The 19,568-nt window shown below is 43.5% G+C and overlaps 1 protein-coding gene across 1 annotated transcript; it reads right to left on the reverse strand.

Moving 5' to 3' along the window:
- Positions 1 to 849: 849 nt before the first annotated feature.
- On the reverse strand, positions 850 to 18,731 carry CTSC (cathepsin C). The gene is made up of 7 exons (XM_062639278.1): positions 18,505 to 18,731; positions 16,964 to 17,109; positions 9,123 to 9,289; positions 8,561 to 8,716; positions 6,545 to 6,660; positions 2,723 to 2,854; positions 850 to 1,977 (listed from the first exon to the last, which is right to left on the reverse strand). The coding sequence occupies exons 1-7, from the start codon at positions 18,668 to 18,670 to the stop codon at positions 1,475 to 1,477; spliced, it is 1,386 nt and encodes a 461-aa protein (XP_062495262.1). The 5' UTR covers positions 18,671 to 18,731; the 3' UTR covers positions 850 to 1,474.
- Between the last annotated feature and the right edge of the window lie 837 nt (positions 18,732 to 19,568).

Raw genomic sequence — 19,568 nt, forward strand, 5'->3', positions numbered from 1 at the left:
AAGCTATGCCAGAAGTCCTCTTTCAAATTCTGCCAAAACCCAAGTTCTAAATTTCCAAACATGGCTTGGTACCTTTCGGCAGGGGGTTCAAAATACAGGAAGCCAAAACCGATGAAGCTGCCCCTTCACCTGCCACCCAATTTGAGTCAACTGGAGTCAAGTGGCTCTTGTTAAATTCTGCTATTGAAATAAAAGGGAGTTTTCCCATCTACATTAAATGGGATAGTTTGATTACAGGCAACAGTTCCATTTTGCTGTTTCATAAATTCCTCTACGCACTAAAAAAAAAACCTCAAAACAAAACCCAAACCATAAGATTGTATTTTGTGTATAAAAATACTACTTTGTTTACATATTATTTTATTAGAAGATTATCAAATTCTAGGTCATCTACCCATGAAGCTGGGACTCTCATCTTTACTCACCATTTATTCATATGAAGATCAGCAAAGACCAGCCTTGCATTAATCAAGTACTGTGCTGCAGCTGACATTCATCTAGCAAAAAATTATTTATCCAAGTGTTGCAATTCCACCCTCTATTTTTCTACCTTGTGTATTTGAAAGAAACAAGGCAACATGTTAAGAGAAAACTTACACAGGATTAGTGGGGAATTAGCCAATTTACTCAATGAACTGTCCCACCTCTACAGCAAGGACTACCAGACTCCTGGACAACTTGCTTGATCGTGCCTGCTGTGAGAATCCTGGTCTCCCCTGGATGATTGCTTGTTCCTCTCCCCTCTCATCCTCCTTCCCCACCACTTTAGGTCCTGCTAAAGTAAAAACTTCTTAACAGGAAGTTCAAAACTGAAGACAGGTCACTGAAAGAACCAACTGCTTCCACAAGTACAAGCTCCTCTAGGAGTGGGGTAATTTTTATTGAACTCTGAGATGATCAACTGGAAAGCACAGCAATAAAATCCAGAACTGGAATATTCAGTAACAACCTGAAATGTAGAACTGATTTTCACTGCCATAAGGGTTTGACATGCAGTTTTTGCAAGACACTTAAAGCTTTAAAATCTCCTTTTAATCAGTGTAATTGCCCATTCCCTCCCCAAAACACAGGTTCTAAATTGCAGTGATTTCCTGATTTCTGAGAAGTAAGGCACTACAATGTCCTTTCAAAGTAGTTAGCGATTATCACAGCAGATGCTTCCCTCTGAGCTCTGAAGTTCAAGACTGACCAAGGAAGAAAACACAACCGGTGACTGAAGATGTATATCCAGTGATGAACTACGACCACTGTTACCAAAACAGTCGCTGCATTCTAGGTGATCTACTGTCAGACTTAAGAGGAAGCCGTCAGTGCACAGAGCAGAGCTTACAGTGTTCATCCTCTCACCTAGGAAAACTGTCTGCTCTAGTCCTGAAAACACCATTAAAGCTCCCCTGTTCCAGTAAGGGGCCAGATTTTAACCACAGTTCCTATCAATCAGTATACTCTTACAACTGGGGATAAGGCACTGCATTTATAATTTTGCAATAGGAGTTGCAGCCACTGCAATGCTTTCAATTGCACATTCATCAGTGCCACGGCGGATTCTGAAGTAACCATCTTCTCCCCATGAGGTGCCCCAGCTGTTCTTAACAATCCAGAACTTCTCACCACTTCCTGGCTCTGTACCATAGCCCACCAGCAAGACAGCATGATTGGTCAGTTCAAAAGGATTGAAGCGATCCTGAAGCCCAGTGTGATGGTAGATCCCCTCTTTATAAAGCATGAAATCATTATAAACCTCAAAGGCAACAGCCATTGGCCCATGCAGAACAAGCTCAAGTTTCATCAGGGCTTCATTGCATCCTCCATAGAAACCACCAACATAGTGGTACTCAGATGTGTAGTAGTGGTAACAGCTGCGCTTGAAAGTGCAAGGAGAATCTTGGGCCGTGTAAGGGAAGCAGTCCTCTTCCACCACACCAAAGTCTTGGACGTACTTGCCAGCAATGAGGTATGGGAAGCCACCATCGCAACCTAAACAGAAACATATCTGCTTAGTCCCTTGGACAGTTATTTGAGGTGGAAGACTCTCCTACTGGGATTTTCTGGAGTACTTTTAGAAACAGTATTAAACACAAACTGCATTTTTCATTCCATTAATATTCCCGTTAGCTATAGCTAGCTTTCTGAAACACACAAGATAAAATTCACATCAGTGGGACCTATACCAGAAACACTGATGTATGGACCACCTTCTTATACAACTGCTCCTGGCATTCCCCATCAGGAAGAGCACTTAGCTATGTGCAGTAAAACGACCTGTCCTAACACAGGTACTGTCCTTTAGAAAGCTTTAGACATTGCTTTTGCTCATCTCCTCCACCCTATATGCTCCTCCTCCCCCTGAATATGGCTTGGGAGAACATTTAGTTCCACTCTTCCCATGTATGAATTGCAACTTAGCTGTATTTTAATCCTACTCCTTAGATACTTCTCACCTCCCAAGTAGATCTACCTATAATCCAGTAACATTCTCAGCATGAGACCACCTACTCCTGGTACAATCCCATCCCTACAGTAAAGGTGGGCTGACAACTCTGGAATATTTTCTGCATATATTTTCTTTAATATTGTAAACGATTTTAAAATATTTATGAAAAAAAAAAACACCAAAACCTAAACCATGGGTGATGGGGAAGGCAGAGAAGTTTTTAATACACAGTCTCCTTCCGCAGCACTCACTACTGAAAGTTGTCTTTGTATACACCAGTGTACTTACCCTGAGAATACTGGCTGCAAGACACAACCTGCTGTGGACTAAAGATCGGTTTCTGAGTGTTGTTTGTGAGGATACGTATTCTTGCTTCCAGCATGCCCATGGAGGAAAATGCGTAACAGCTACCACAGGCACCTGAGGATGAAAAAAAAACATGAAGAGCAGTCAGTAACATAAGTCAAGTCACCTGCATTCAGCTACAACTATTGTTAGAGTCCTCTCAAAAGTGTCAAAACCTACCAGTGATTGGAAGTTGAACACTGATAGAAAAAAAAACCCAAAACTAAAAACAAACACCACCAATCCCCCTCTCAAACCTCAAATATACATTTAGCTTTTAAGCATGCAATTCAAAAGTCTTTTTAGTAACAGCTTCTGAAGGAACACTGAGCTTATTCAAGAATCATTGAACTCCTCTGGACTCACTCCAACAGCTCCATGCGCTTTTTGTGTTGCTGCCTCCAGAGCTGAATGCAGGACTGTCAGTGGGGTCTTACTAGAGTAAAGTAGAGGGGGAGAATCCCCTCCCTTGACCTGCTGTTCCCACTGCTGGTGATGCAGCCCAGGACATAGCTGGTTTCTGGGCTGCAGGTGCACACTGCTGGGTGATGGGGAGCTTCTTGCCAACCAACACCCCCAAGTCCTTCTCCTCAGGGCTGCTCTCAAATCCAGTCTCTGCCCAGCCTGTAGTTGTGCTTGGGATTGCCCTGACCCAGATACAGACCCTTGCGCTTGGACTTGTTGAACTTCATGAGGTTAGCACTGGCCCACCTCCCAGGCATGTCAAGGTCCCTCTGAATGGCAGCAATACTGCCACAAAAACGTACTGCTCTACAGTGTTTTCCAGTAACATCATTTAAGAGCTATGCTATTCCTTCAGAACAAACCAATGCGGACCACATTAGCAGGGCTGAAAAGGCTCATAAACTACTGCCTTAAACTGTAAGCCTTTATGGAGCACATATGCTAAGGCTTTTAGATTATTTCTACATAACAATGCATCTATTACTGCAATTTCCAGTTGAAAAAAATATTCCACTTCTGTAGCTACTCCCAAAATAACCAACTTCTGGAAGTCAAGTGGTACAAACAGCAGCCTTGATACAGCGGATTCATCCAAGCTCCCCTTACCTCCCAAGGATATGTACACTGGCTTTGCAGAAATTTCCCTTCTGTTTCCTGTCAGAGTTAAGTCTCTTAGTACTGGGTCTAGTTTTAGGCCTCTTCACTTCCTAGAAGCTTCCTATAACATACTATAAACCTTTGGTAGTGGAATGACAAGCATGACAGGGAACAACAATTACTTGGATGAGATCCTATTTTATCTACTGATTGTCACCAAGGTGCCAGATTTCCTTTTGCTTCCTGACAGGAGGAAAGTAAAATATTGCAGAGCTATGAAAATGAGGGAGGCTTGAGGAACAAAACAAAATACTTTCTCCTGAACTGTGTAGGTGTATAAAAGCAGAGCTATTACAAAAGCAAGACTTCATCAAATTGCACCTTCACTCAGTTAGACATGTCTTTGAAGACAAGGGGCAAAATCAGCCTGAAAATGAATGCTCTTTGCCCAGCAGGGCAAACCGAAGCAGTGAAAGGTGCCTCCCACTCATTGTACAGTCACAGCATCCAAGAAGGGCCACTCTGCAAAACACTTTGTTGCATCTTGTGTGCAAAAATGTAAAAAAATAGTTAACATAATCATTTCAGTCTGTAGTCTGTTGGGCTGGTTGCTACGTTTCTTTCCTGCTACCAAAGCCCTATTTGCGAGGCCTACAGCATCACAACCACACTGTATCAGCAACATCAGCACAGCTGCAAGAGTAGTTGTTTTTCTGAGACCTCCCACAAATTGTCTTCCAGAGACAATTAAAGCTTAAGTCCTATTAGATTCCACTCATTCCACCGCAAAGGGCTGTTAGATTATGAGCAGTAAGAAGGACCACAGCACATCTAGTGAACAATCAGCTGACAAGGCTTTTCTCCTACTTTGATCTGCAGAAAAAGCTTGCAGAAAAGCCAGCAAGAAATTGGAACTGCACTCTGAGGCTAACAATATCTGTAGCTTCCCTTCTTCTCCCACCTGTAAAGTTGATAACAAGTAACAACCAGGCTATTTTCAAAGATGACATATCTTGGCTCGAAGATACAGTTACTGCTCTATAAACAACTTGAGAACTCAATCTTTTACTTTCTTGACTACATGAAATGCTACCAGGGATGTTAACATGCTGGCAGTTAAGTATTACAGTCCAAGATAACTGCAGTTGCATGAAGCCCAGCATGTCTCAAGGTATTCTACACAGAATGCACATTTCCCTTTTAATTCTTGTCCACTTCAGATACTGCATTTGTTTCTTCTCAGGTAAAGAGCATTTGACTCTATGATAACCTGTGAAGTCATGATCTTGAAATTCAAACAATTCTCTCTGCATGTGCCAGAAAATTTGCATCTTACTGCTTGCAGCCTTCTCCCCTATGGTATTTTCTAATTAGTCACCTAATAACCCTAATAATATACAACTAAGTCCTTCTAATACTATCATTTTAATGAAGTATTGATATCCAATGCCTCAGAAAAATCATACAAGCTACCATAACCAAGACTTAATTTGTATGTCAGCGGTATTTCGCACAAGGTCATCTGCAGGGCTTTTTCCCCCTTGAAAGCCTGAAAGCTAAAATTCTAATTGAATGGAGAAGAATGCATATTTCACAGACATTTAACATACTCAGCATGGATTCTCAGATTACAGGAAAAGTGTAGGCAGCTTTATTATTGGAAGCAACAGACTAGTTCTCATTTAGAGAAATTTTCAAGCAATACAAGAGAGAAAGGGCAAGTTTGGGACAGAGTGTTCACCTGCCTGGAAGGTAAAAGTGCCCTTGGAATATTCAGTTTACACCAGGAGAAAGTACAGAACTTGCACCTGCATAGGTCTGTATCATTCCCTGTTACCATCTTTCAGTGATGCCGTGTGTCAGCTTTAGAGTTAGAACTCAGAGGCCTTCCTAAGCTGCTTCTGCTACCAGTATTTGGCAGAACCACCAAGCCGTAAATGAGGGACCTGTGATTTAAGTCATCCCTTCCCCTCAAAGTTGCAGCCAGACAGGTACCAACAGATGCAAGTTTATTTGGCAGTGGTGGAGCAGGGAAGGGGCACATTGAGTCCACTCCTGGCCTCCAGTATGTAATCATCTAATTCAGATATCCTACACCACAGTGCTGTAAAAGCAATTCCTATAAACATACATCAGAATGCTACCCTTTTAAGTCTACTTTAAGTTAAATACTTCACTATCACAGGGACAAATATATGCTTTTACAAATATTCTATATTTATCAGTGTCTACACTTTTCATAGTGCATGTGCAAGTAGCCATTCAATTCTTGAAGTTACCATGGTGATAAGATTTAGAGGCAGTATAAACAATTTCATAGGCTTATTCATGAAAACTGCATCATAATTTGCCATCAGCAGTAATTAAGGAAAGAATTAAGTGTACATCACTTCTGTCAGCATGCAGAAAACCATGACTGAGACTGCTTGGACAAAACAGCTGTCTTTACGCAGGGCACTGTGGTAATTGCCTTTCACTCCACATCAAGAGACACTGCTGAGTGGGTAATCCAGTACCACCACCAATTTTGGCACAGTGTTGTCAGCCAGGATTCCACACAGTTTCCACAGATTATTTGTAGTTACAGGTGTAATCTGTCAACTGCAAGACACTAGACAAAACCCGCTTGTTAACAGCAAATTACAAAGTACAGCAAAGGATCTGTAGAGCATTTCATTCAGAGTTTTGGTATTTTGTTTTTACCTTGATTCCGAACAGGACTGACATAATTGACACCATTCACATTTCTCCAGTCCCAGGATTCTGGCAAGCTTGAAACTTTTTTGAGTAACTCGGGTGTTAGAGGTGCAGGCTTTGGTCTAAAGAAAAGAAAATGCTTCTATCACACTCTGGTCAAAGAATCAGTCGCATAACGCTCAGTTGTCATCTTCTGGCTGCTACTAGTTGCACTTCACACTTAGTGAAGTGCAATTTGAAACAGACTTCATCTGAGTGGGTGTCAATCTCAAGAGATTAGTTTCAGCAGGATGCAAGACCTACTCAAATCCTTCCCTGAGGGAACTACATTATGAGTATCCACAAACCACTGAGGTCAAATGCTTCTGAACCAATCTGAAGTGCTGAGGTGACTTTCAACAACTGTAACAAGACAGCTCTGCAACAGCTATTTTATAGCTCTGCCATCACAAGTTATCTGACTTCAGAAGGTACTGTGCCTTGGCAGCATGCACTGACAGCAGCCACAGACTGTTTAATTGCAGACACAGACACATCAACACTTCAATAACTGCAGTCCCACTTACCCTGGAGACTTCCCTGGAGCAAGTTTTTACTGTGACTATTGAAGTACTAATGTTACTCATCCTCACCTACTACTTGCAGCCAAGTGAAGCTTATATACCGGATGCCAAAGAGGGACTGTCCATCAGGGACTGTAGTGATAGGACAAGGGGTAATGGGTTCAAACTTAAACAGGGTAGATTCAGGTTGGATATAAGGAAGAAGTTCTTTACTGTGAGAGTGGTGAGGCGCTGGAACAGGCTGCCCAAGGAGGCCGCAAATGCCCCATCCCTGGCAGTATTCAGTGCCAGGTTGGACAGAGCCTTGAGCAACCTGATCTAGTGGAAGGTGTTCCTGCCCATAGCAAATGGGTTGGAACTAGGTGATCTTAAGGTCCTTTCCAACCCAAACTATTTTATAATTCTATGATATATCAGGAAACCAAGAGCTTTCACATAACCTGATGCTTGTCCCATAAATCATGCCATTCACAAACATCAGACACTGGAGTCCGTTCTGAAAGCATGAGAGGGCCAACAAAATGCTGTCGTGGCCCTGCATGGTTCAAAAGATCTTCTGAACAGATTACTGTATTTAAGACCAACTACAAGGTTAATCCTGAGTTTATGATGAAGCCATGATAATCTGCATAATACTCCCAAGCAAATCAGAAGTTTTACTGTATACTAGGACCTTCTACAAAAAATTGCCAGTTTGGACAAAGTAGCATTCCTACCCACAGCAGTATCATGAAGCAACAGTACAAAGAAGGTGGAAGAAGCAACAGTACAAAGAAGGTAAAACAGCTGTAAAGAAGAGATCTTCACATCAAAGAACTCAATTTCTCAAATTCGTGTACAGGATCATGCATCTATCCCCATCACCACCCTCTGCCATGTGATCTGCAAGACCCTGAAGGCACTCTCAGGGCTACTTCATGGTTCTTCATGAGACAGTCTACTCCTGTTAGAAGATTTTTTGGATATGTTAGCACATGATCAAAGTAACCAAGGGAATACCTTCAGAAAATCTTGAGTAGCCACGTTTAATAGCAGAATGCTGTTCACTGCTTTTTAACTGCAGTTATGAACTAGCAGAATCAGGAGGACAGTCAACCAGAAACTCCTGACTATGGCAAGCAGCTGCTAGGTAGACAGGAGAGTGAGATGACAACTTGAGACTGTCTTCACTTCTTCCATGTACATATGAATTCAGCAGTGGATTACTGGGCAAGATTAAAGGGCAGATGACCCTGTTTGTCTCAACTGCTTGAGAAATCTCAACTGCTTGAGAAACAGGTGCTCAGAATAATCATTCAAATGAAGACATGCTGGCACTCCATGAAAATGAGCTGAAAAGTCTTGAAACTTGACTAAACAGCTGAAATACAAGCCAAAACACAGCTAGGAAAAGCCAGGATAAACTTAAGCAGATTCTCTGCAGCAGTAGGGTTTATGGCAAAACAAAAGACCTTAGTACCTTGGAGCTCTGGAATAGACACCTCCAGCTCTTCTAGTTAGGTCTTCCAGGGAAAAGTGTTCATACTCCTTGTATCTTGTTGCTCTCCAGGACTTCTGCTGAGCATTAATAGCATTTACGAAGTCAAAGTTGTGCACAAAAGGTCTGCTTGAAAGTCTGCAAACAAAAACAAACAAAACAGTAAGAAAAGACTGGGATTGAAAGGTAATTGTGTTCTCTAAACTGAATATGGAAAACTCTTTAAAACTGGAAGAGTACATACTGGTAAAACATGCAATTGTTTGATCAAGGATATTTCAGACAGACTAACTAGAATGGTACAATCATCATCTTAAAACATGCCAGATTTTTAATTGGGCTTTGCCACAGACTGAAGGTGAAACTGAGTGATGTGATGGGCATACCCTCCTCTATTTTTGTGCATTCAGGTTTATTCCCAGCACTATCACTGGCATTAACTTTGCACTCAGTAACAGAATTGGTCCATATGGTTTTAGCTGAAACCTGAAGCACACACAGTTACCAAGCATTTTATTCCAAAGGTCACTTATCTCTTGCTTACCTTCTCCTGGGTTTCTGGAGAGGTAGCTCGTTTATGTGAACATCTGAGGGAGATGAAGAAATCTTCTGTCCAGTGAAACAAGCCCAGTTGTGGCCAAGTACATCATGTACCCATCCTGGCAGAGTCTCATTGCAGTAGCTGGTTACATTCTGTCCTTCCTTTTTGTACTGCAACGAGAAGAGGTTATGTTTGTGTCCAGTAGATGAATTTGCTGGAATAGCAGTAATGCCCAGGCACTGAGCTGCGTCTTGCCTGTGTTTCAGAGCAAGTGGCCAAATACCTCTAAAGAGGTTGAGCAGATGAAAGAAACTGATCTTTATCAAACAGGTTCTGACTTGCACTTTTTGCAATAAGCACACATTAGTATCAATATTAACTGAATAACTGTGCTGTTTTGCCTAGAAAGTAACTGAACCCAAATGTAGAAGACAGATTTGTGACTTATCTTCATGGAAAAAAGACAAGGAACTATCTGCTAGATAGCAATTTATAACAACTTGCATTTTTTTTTTTTCCTCCAAGAGATCTTTCTCCTTTTTCTAGAGTTTAAATTTACTGCCTTTTGGTTTTTTTTTAAGATACAGACAGATAGAGAAGAGATTCAGAGCAGCCCTGCAGAGAAGGACTTGAGGTGTTGGTTGATGAGAAAATGAACATGAGCCAGCAATGTGCGCTCACAGCCCAGAAAGCCAACCGTATCCTGGGCTGCATCAAAAGGAGGGTGACCAGCAGGTCAAAGGAGGTGATCCTGCCCCTCTACTCTGCTCTCCTGAGACCTCACCTGGAGTATTGTGTGCAGTTCTGGTGTCCTCAACATAAAAAGGACATGGAACTGTTGGAACAAGTCCAGAGAAGGGCCACGAGGATGATCAGGGGACTGGAGCACCTCCCGTATGAAGACAGGCTGAGGAAGTTGGAGCTGTTCAGCCTGGAGAAGAGAAGGCTGTGTGGAGACCTCATAGCAGCCTTCCAGTATCTGAAGGGGGGCTATAGGGATGCTGGGGATGGACTATTCATTAGAGACTGTAGTGACAGGACAAGGAGTAACAGGTTAAAACTTAAACAGGGGAAGTTTAGATTGGATATAAGGAGGAAATTCTTTAAGGGTGGTGAGGCACTGGAATGGAAGTTGTGAATGCTCCATCCCTGGCGGTGTTCAAGGCCAGGCTGGACAGAGCCTTCGGTGACACAGTTTAGTGGGAAGTGTGTCTCCCCAGGACAGGGGCGTTGGAACTAGATGATCTTAAGGTCCTTTCCAACCCTTACTATTCTATGATTCTATAACCTGAACAGTATCCACACCATTTGGGCAACTTTCAAAAAAGTGAATTTAGCAAGTTCCTTACACTGTTCTTTCAGTTCAAACATATCAGCAAAATTAGGAAGGAGGTGAGGGGGCAGTCAGTGGCAACGCTTCAAGATAAACGAGATAAAGAGATAGTCTGTGTAGAACCACAAAATTAAACAGCCTACCTTTTTGTAGGCTGGCAGACTGTAAACTGCTACTGAACCTGCTTTAAAAAGGGGACATGTGAGACTTTAAGACCATAGCCTACCAACTGGATAAAGGGAATTTGAACTCCAAAAGCCATTTTCCACTAGGAAATGAAAATACGCCCATAAGGTCGCAATTTGCTTCTCCCTCCTCCCTGGTCCAGCTGATGGACAACTGCTGCAGGCATTTCCTCTGCTGACTTAAGAAGATGGGTTTAATTTTTAACTTAATAAAAGACCACTGCAGCCATGTCCCATGCGATAATTTCATCAGCCAATGATCACATCTGCAGCATTAAGTAAACTCCATCCAGTGATCTGACCAATCTGGAACAGCTCCTGTAGAAAGGCACCCAAACTGTATTCACAGTTCAAATTCTGAGGTTTGAAAACAGTTAAGCTTTAATGCTATTTCAAATGCATATTCTTCAAGTCTGACAACTCATGTGACTTCAGCTAATACCAGAATTTAGCCAAGCAACAACAGCATTAACCTTAAAAGCCTTCGTGTACCTAAATTTCAAGGCTTGCTTTTAGATACCTTAAGTAAGCTTTTTAGTCAAGTTTTTCCTGTGTTAGTCATCATGACACAATCAAATTACATGTTCAATTCTAGTCCTGGTAAAAAAATTAATTGTTTAATGCTGTCTTTAAAATTTTACAGAACCCTGAGAGGAAAGCAAGTATAAAAGCAAGTATGAAGACTTTATTGGACACAACATTTTAACAGGGATTCGGCAGTACTACACACATAGGCTGCCATCCTCTTTTACATCTGTTGTTCTCAATTTAAGCCATGTTCAGGCAATAATCCAACTTGAGTTCCAGGAGGCAGGACTAACCCATACATTAAGCCTGGTGGAAAGACAGCTCATCTGCCATCAAATTTACAAATGTGCCTGTGCATTTTCATATGGGATGGACATTCTTAATTAGGACAGAACTGCAGACTTGCAGATGCCCTACTGTACAAAATACAGATGATGGTATTACCAGAACAAACAACTGCATCTTGCTACCCAACATAAAATGCAGACAAATACCAACTACAAATACACTTTCTTTCCTCTAGGGAACTTTCTGCAGTTCAGACATTTAGGCTTTCAGATCTACACTTCAGGGATGCAGCAGCTGCATATCGCCACTTAACCAAGTTCAACCAAGATACTGGCTATGTCAGAACAACAGTCCTTGTTTTTAACCAAATTTGGCAAGTTGGGGAAGAGAGGAAAAAAGGTGACAAAGATGTCACCAAGTCACTCTGGAAAAGATTAGTAACTTGGGGAGTGGAATATTCTATAATCTCTTTCTTTCTGCTGAAGTAATGCTAATGTTTTATGACAGACTTCTTTTCTTTACAGGAGGACTTCTCAAAAGTTAGAAATACTACCACTTAGATTAATGGACAATGAGAATCTTACAAGACCATCTCCCTTGGACTTCTCAAAAGTCAGAAATACTACCACTTAGATTGATGGACAAACAGTGAGAGTCTTACAAGACTGTCTCCCTTAAAAGTGGTAGTCTTAACATTAAATACCAGAAAGATACCAAGTAGTTGAAACAAGTTAGCCTAAACTTTCCTTTCAGCCTGGCTCTAGCTTTGCTGTTGCTATTTCTTTGACATCCCTTGGGGGGACACCACCACCACCACCCCACCCCCCACCAATCTTTAAAGCTTGATATCTCGCACAGCCCTAGAGAATCCTTCTATCATCCAGAAGAAGCACATGCTCAAGATTCTGCCAAGAGTCAGTACACTAACTTCATATCAAGTTCAGTATAGGGATGTTTCAGCACACATTAAATAAGAAACAAGAGCATTCCCATAAAACAAACAAGTTATCTTGTGCCGCAAACAAACACCAGGCAGAGTAACTACAATTTGTGAGAAGCACAAAGCAAGAATGCAGTAGGATGCCACATTTAACTTGACAAGCCTCGAGGGACAAGTCTAAGTGCAACAGTTAAAACAGTTACAGCATCTTTTCTTAAGCTATTATAGCAAACTGAGGAAAAAATACATCGATAAGCTCACCCAATTCACTCCCTTGGTGTGGAAAGTCATTTCCCCACCATTCCCAAATGAAACAATAACTTGTAAAGGCAGTGCGGCCCTAAAGAAATTTTAGTAGGTGTCTGTTTAATAAGCCACAGGAACAAAGGGCTATTAAAAACCCACCAAAATATGCATCACCATCTCTGTGCCTATAGCCAACACAGCTCTAATAAAGCCACCATTTAGCCAAGCCATTCTTGTTAGTAATCAATAGCTTCATTCTTTAATATTAAGCAAAAATACACAGGAGGTTCAACTAGCATGAGTTGCACTTCTGTGCTTGGAACACATGATGTACTGTATTTGCTTGAATACTGCTGTTCATTTTGCCTAGCAACTCCATCCTCTCTGTTGAATGGCAGAATACGAGGAAAGAGTTAAAGCACCACCGCAGGTAAATCAGGATGCTTTATCTGCCCTGTCACCCTTAAAATTTAAGAGTGGTCTTTAAGCAATTCATACTTTCCTGACAAGCCCGAACCCACAGCCATGGAAGATGAGGTACATGGCTTTCTGTATTATGGCTGCACCACCATCACAAACTGCTCCATGAACCAAAACGTTACTCCACCATCAAGCAGTAACTCCAGAACAGTGTTCACATTGTAAGGTTATTTTAGAGTGAAACTAAGTTGTTTTACCAAATAGTAAAACAATAACAAATTACTCCCTATTAAACATAACAGTTCTACGCCTTCTTACTGTAAAGCAAGACTGCCAGCAAAGATAATTCTTCCTTTCCATGAACTCCAAAAAGACTTCGTCTAATGACTTTCTACATTCTGAACAGCCATCAAGGCTAAGAAATAGTCTAAAATTGCTTTTATGCTTTCCTCTTGCTGCATTTCAAGAGAGGAAGGCCCCTGCCAATTAGTATTCTATTCTATTCCAAGGACTTCTTGATTACAACCAATGCTAAGCAATACCTACCCTATTTTACTCCAAGGGCTTCTTAATTATGACCACCACTAAGCAAATGAAGTCTGCTGCGCTTATTTTCTTTCAGGTAAAATGGTAGGAGCATTTTAAACAACAGGCAAACACTCTCCAAAAACCTCTGAAGCATGCATTGTTCTGAATATGTTACTTGTCCCCTACAAAATTTACAGTAAAAGATGATGGGATAGGTCCTAAAGGAGCACTAACTGCATCTGGTATAAGAAAATGCATTTTTAGCTTATACCAGGACTAGATCTTTTGTATTTCTATTTCATATGTAATGCAATATTTACTGGATTGAAAGTAAACAGATATACATCTAAATACGTCATAAGGTCAAGCAGTTCACTAGGAACCATTTTTTTTGCCCCAGGTCCCCACTAGCAATTGTGAAATAAGTTTTGCCGAATATCGGTAAGGCAAGTTCTTGCCTAACAAAGTCAACCGGTCCACTTGCTGTCATCAGCAGCAGAAGATACAATTATTAAATGCTGTGGTATTTCCTCATGCTTCTTGGATATTATACTTGCATCTTGGTATTTTGTTGTTTCCTTTATCGCAGCAATATTATAGAGAGGGTAACTGAATGGGGCTCTAATCCTCTCTATGATATCTAAGGAAAGGAGGCTTTAATTTAAGCGTGTCTTGCTAATGGATTCCCTACTAGTGACCAACGAGCCAAACAAGTTTGCTATTTCTCAATACCAAAAGCGACTGCAAAACTACTCATTGATTTGTCTACAAAAGCTAAGACACAGTCATGACCATGAAATGCAATTAATTGGGCATTGCTGCTTCTCAGGTGGATACACATTTATTGTTTTGAGCAGCAAATTGGATCAGATGATATCCAGAAGTTCCTTCCAGCCTAAATTATACCAAAACTTTATAGAATATTATTTAAGAGTACTGTTGCAAATCAATGCATTTACATTTTCATAAACACAGACTAATATACCAGATCAGCGATTATTAGTCACTTGACATAGTGCTCATCTTCCAGGAATGTATTTCACATGGTACTGATAGCAGGAGCAAAGCCTTCAGTGACTCTCAACTGTCTTAAAGTTGGTGCCCTACAGATCCATTTACATTCCAGAGCAGGCCACTTACTGTTTCTGATTAAATTCCTCACATTTAAGAATTAGTTTGACAATCAACACTTATCTCAAGTGCTTACCATGGCAAATCTGGATTCAGTGCAAAATACCAATCTAAGGATTCCCAGTCCGCTAGCTCAACTGCATTCTCCTCAGATGAGTCCACAAAGGCCAGCAATGACTGCTGAATTCGACCTGCCAGAGAGGACACCTCAAGCCTGAGCTCATGCACCACTGTCCTCAGGGAGGCAGGAATTCCTACCACTTCTGATGCAGGCCCTCCCACTGCAGGGAAGCTCTCAGAGGTGTCCCTGCCTGGGAAGCTTCAGAGTAATTCTGTCTGGAGTACCCTTCAATGCTGTAGCTTTTGCTGTATCACCTGCCAAATTTATGAGGTGCACATGACAGCAATTTAGCATCACTACCTTATACAGATGAGAAAATGTCAATTGGGTATTTCTCCATCACATTTTGCTCTTGCTCAAGTATAAGACACAGGATTTTACACCAGAGCTTCGTATTTTAACAAGTTTTAGTTGTGAATCCTGTAGTTTTGTCAGATAGGTAATTCTGTTTATAGCAGATCGTATAATGCCACATTTGGGTTTATTCTTAAAACAGTACTGATGACACAGGGATGTTTTAGCTATTGCTGAGCAGAGCTTACAGAGAGTCAAGGCTTTTTCTGCTCCTCATACCACCCCACCAGCAAGTGGGCTGGGAGAGCAGAAGGAGCTGGGAGGGGACACAGCCAGGACAGCTGATCCCAGCTGACCACAGGGATATTCCCCATCGTATGATGTAAGCTCAGCAATAAAAGCTGGGGGAAGGAGAAAGTGGGGACAGTCTAAATTATGACATCTGTCTTCCTAAGTAAGAGTTATGCATAATGAAGCCCTGATTTCCTGGAGATGGCTGAACATCTGCCTGCTGGTGGTAAGTAGTGAATGAATTCCTTATTTTGCTTTGCCTGCATGTGCAGCTTTTGCTTTACCTATTAAAGTACTTTTATCTCAACCCTTAAGTTTTCATACTTCTACACTTCCCCATCCCACTGTGAAGGGAATAAGTGAGTGGCTGCGTGGCGCTTAGCTGCCTACTGGGATTGACCCAGAACAAACAGCATGTAAACAATTCCACCATTAGTCCTGTAAAAAAACCTACACAGTCCTTTCCCTTAAGTGAGCTCAAATCAGTATGAACTAAGTTGCAATTAAACTGGAGCCTCATACATCATTTTTATTCAATAAGGATTACAGTTCTGGAAGAGTGGATCACTCACTTTTGTTAACATCTCAAAACACTGACTTGAAAATAGCTGCTGTGAAATAAACCATTTACAGTGGCTCCCAGGAAGACAACTTAAAGCAAAAGTCATTTCTTTATCCTACTTACTACTAGCCAAGGTTCAGGGATTTCACGCTTGGGCAAGGCCTGGGTGATAAGTAGCAGCTCATCTGAAGCCAGACATAAGAGAGTACGTCCTGAAACAACATGTTCACTGCTTCTGCCTAGGACTGCACTCACCAACTGAGCAGTCTTGCTCCACAAAATGTCTGTCTCTCAGGTAGCAAAGTCATCGTGCAGAGATTGCTTCAAGCCACCCATCACAGCAGCACCAGAGCACTCCTCAGCAAGTGGGTTTTCCCCTGCCTATCACTTGCCTGTCAGCACTGTTTTCAGCTTGACCTGAAGTTATTAACAGGGACTGGAGATAACAGCATTGCTTCAAAAGAACAAGGAGCAGAAAGGCAGCAGAAGGCTTCCTTAGATATTAAAGTAGCATTCTGGAATAAAATTTAAAGATATTAGAAATCCTCCAGCAAGGAGAGCAGATGGCCTTTCTAAAGTTTCCATGCATTTGAGAACACCTTTAAGGAAGGAGAAAAGCAGTGATGTTTGCTATTTCACTTGGCTCTGCAGTGTCAGGAAGAAAACTGATAAAAAAAAACCACAAGTCCAGGCTACCAAGAGAGTTAGTTTCATGAAGGCCTTCAATTGCTTTAAGCATGCCCAGAAGGGAATGCATCAGCATCTGTAACAGTTTTCAGACAATACCTCTCCCCTCCCTCTGCTCCCTACACTGCCACTGATGAAAGTCCTTTATCTGGTAATCCAGGCAAACCTTAGAGCCGAAGACAACCAAGCATCCCAACTGCCCCATGGTGGCACTCAGGGACTAAGGAGAAGCCTAACTACAGACCATTTTAGCAACTGTCAGTGATGCAGAACACTACAGGTTAACTCACCTTAAAAAATGCAAACCACTTGTAGTCATTTAACACCATTTCAAAGCCTTGATTGTAAATCAGAGTGAAGAAACCATAGTTGCCCAGACTATCCTGAGCCACATCTAACTTCTGAAAGTTCACAAGCACCTTTCTTTCCACAGGCCCTGCAAGAAATACAAGCATTACTGCATGATTACTGCATGGAAGAGACAAAAATTAAAAATCACTACATTGCAGCATTTACTTTATTCCAAGACAGATGTTAAAACACACTTGTCGAACAGTCTTCTGCAAAAAAGACATCAGGAAAACACACTTCAGGGACTTCACGTATCTGCCAATGGGTATATATACTCATTTTTGCCACTGCTAGACAGTATTTGTACATTTAATTATCAGCACTGAACAACTGTTACTGGGAAACATCAGCTTATTCAAATGTAACTTGCTATACAGCTACACACGACTCATACTCTGTGTCACTCATACACTGCGTCTCCCCCCGAACATCTGGGATGAAGTATCAACCACCCCACGCTCTTTCACACCAGTGACCTCCACTGCTCCCACTGAACCTGCCCCATCTGATCAAAGAGCAGATGATGCAGAAAAGTCATAAAATCAACCAGGTTGGAAAAGGCAACTTTAGGATGATCAAGTCCAACCATTACCCCAGCACTGCCTAGGCCACCACTAACCCATGGCACTGAGGGCCACATCTAAGCGGTTTTTGAACACTTCTAGGGACAGTGACTCCACCACTGCTCCGGGTAGCCTGTTCCAATGCCTGAGCACCCTGTGAAGAAATCTTTCCTAATACCCACCCTAAACCTCCCCTGGCTTCAGCTTGAGGCCGTTTCCTCTTGGCCTACCTCTCATTACTTGGGAGAAGAGACCGACCCCACCTCACTACAACCTCCTGTCAGGTAGTTATAGAAAGCGATCAGGTCCCCCCTGAGCCTTCTCTTCTCCAGACTAAAGCCCCCAGGTCCCTCAGCCATTCCTCATGAGTTTTGTCATCCCAAATAAAAAGTATCTATTATTGTTTAAGTAACGCCGACACACAAAGATTAAGTAGCAATTCCCCACCACTATTATCCCCTCAAAAGAAGTTGTATTTCTATTTCCAAGCTCCCACAAGCTCTCACAGCCGGCCCTGGCCAGATGTCATGAACAACCTCACTCTGCCCCTGGAACAGCCACTTCCAGGAAGGGCTGCGGGTGCCTGTGGGCTGCGAGGAAGGAAGAAGTGAACGTGAGGTGCTCATGAAGAGGCCTTAAACCAAACAAAACCCCCAAAACTGAAGCGGGAAAGTAACAGCGCTGCGCGCTGCGGTCACCCAGAGCCGGGGACCCCTCCACGGACACCAGCACTACCGCGGGGTGCGCGGGGCCGCTACGGCCGAGACACGAACCCGCTTCTCCGCTGCCCGTTTCGGTTCTAAGGCCGCTCCCCCGCATTGGGGCACACACCCCCCACCACCCCCCGAGGCCGTGCCAACCCCGGCACCCCGCGGGCCATGCGGAAGGGGAACGGGGCACGGCCGCCGCGGTCTCACCCGCCTGCGAGCAGTTGCCGTGGCGGCCGCCGCCCCGCCACACACGCAGCTCCCAGGCGCCCAGCAGGTCGGCGAAGGAGCAGTTGGCCGGCGTGTCGGCCCGCAGCGCCGCGGGCAGCACCGCCAGCAGCACCAGCCCCGAGGCCCATAGCGCCCGCCCCACCATGGCGCTACTCCCACCGCCCTCCGCCGCCGAAATGGGCCCAGCCGCCGAGGCCACGCCGCCAAGCGCGGTCCTGCCGTCCTGGGGCGGGCCCGGGCCCAGGGGCGGGCAGGCGACGGGGCGGGGCCGGGCCGGGCCTCCACGCTGCCACTGCGGAGGGCCTGGGTTGGGCGGAAGGTTGAGGGGGATGGAGGGAAGGCCGAGGGGTGTCTATGTGTCCTTGTGTCCCGGCTGCGGCAGGGGAAGGTGGTGTGTCCTCTGAGGGCCATGGCAAGGTGATGGGCCCTCACCCACCTCGCAAGGATATCACCGAATGATTTGGGTTGGAAGGGACCTTAAAGCTCATCCAGTTCCACCCCGCTGCCACTGGCAGGGACCCCTTCCACTAGAGCAGCTTGCTCCAAGCCCCTGTGTCCAACCTGGTCTTGAACACTGCCAGGGATGGGGCAGCCACAGCATCTGTGGGCACCCTGTGCCAGCGCCTCAGCACCCTCACAGGGGAGAACTTTAATCTAAATCTTCAGTTTAGAATAGACATTCTTTCAGTTTAAAGCCACCCCCACTTGTCCTGTCACTACCTGCACTTGTAAAAAGCCCCTCTCCAGATTTCTTGTAGCCTTTTTAGCCACTGGAGCTGCTCTAAGGTCTCCCCAGACCCTTCTCCAGGCTGAACAAACCCAGCTCTCTCAGCCTGTCTTCATAGGAGGGATGCACCAGCCCTCTGATCATTATGTCTTCCTCCCTAAAGGGTGTCCTCCTCCCCAGAGAATGTCCTTCCCAAAGATCATCCTCCTCCACAAAGGGCATCCTCCTCACTGGAAGACACCCTGAACCCCAACAGATGTCCTCTTCAAAGGAAGTCCTTCTCCCTAAAGGGCAGCTTCTTCCCAAAGCCCATCTC

The sequence above is a fragment of the Pezoporus occidentalis genome, unplaced genomic scaffold, assembly GCF_034315485.1.
Source record: "Pezoporus occidentalis ecotype Australia unplaced genomic scaffold, CSIRO_AGI_Poc_V1 ctg6, whole genome shotgun sequence".
In the NCBI taxonomy this organism is placed as follows: domain Eukaryota; kingdom Metazoa; phylum Chordata; class Aves; order Psittaciformes; family Psittacidae; genus Pezoporus; species Pezoporus occidentalis.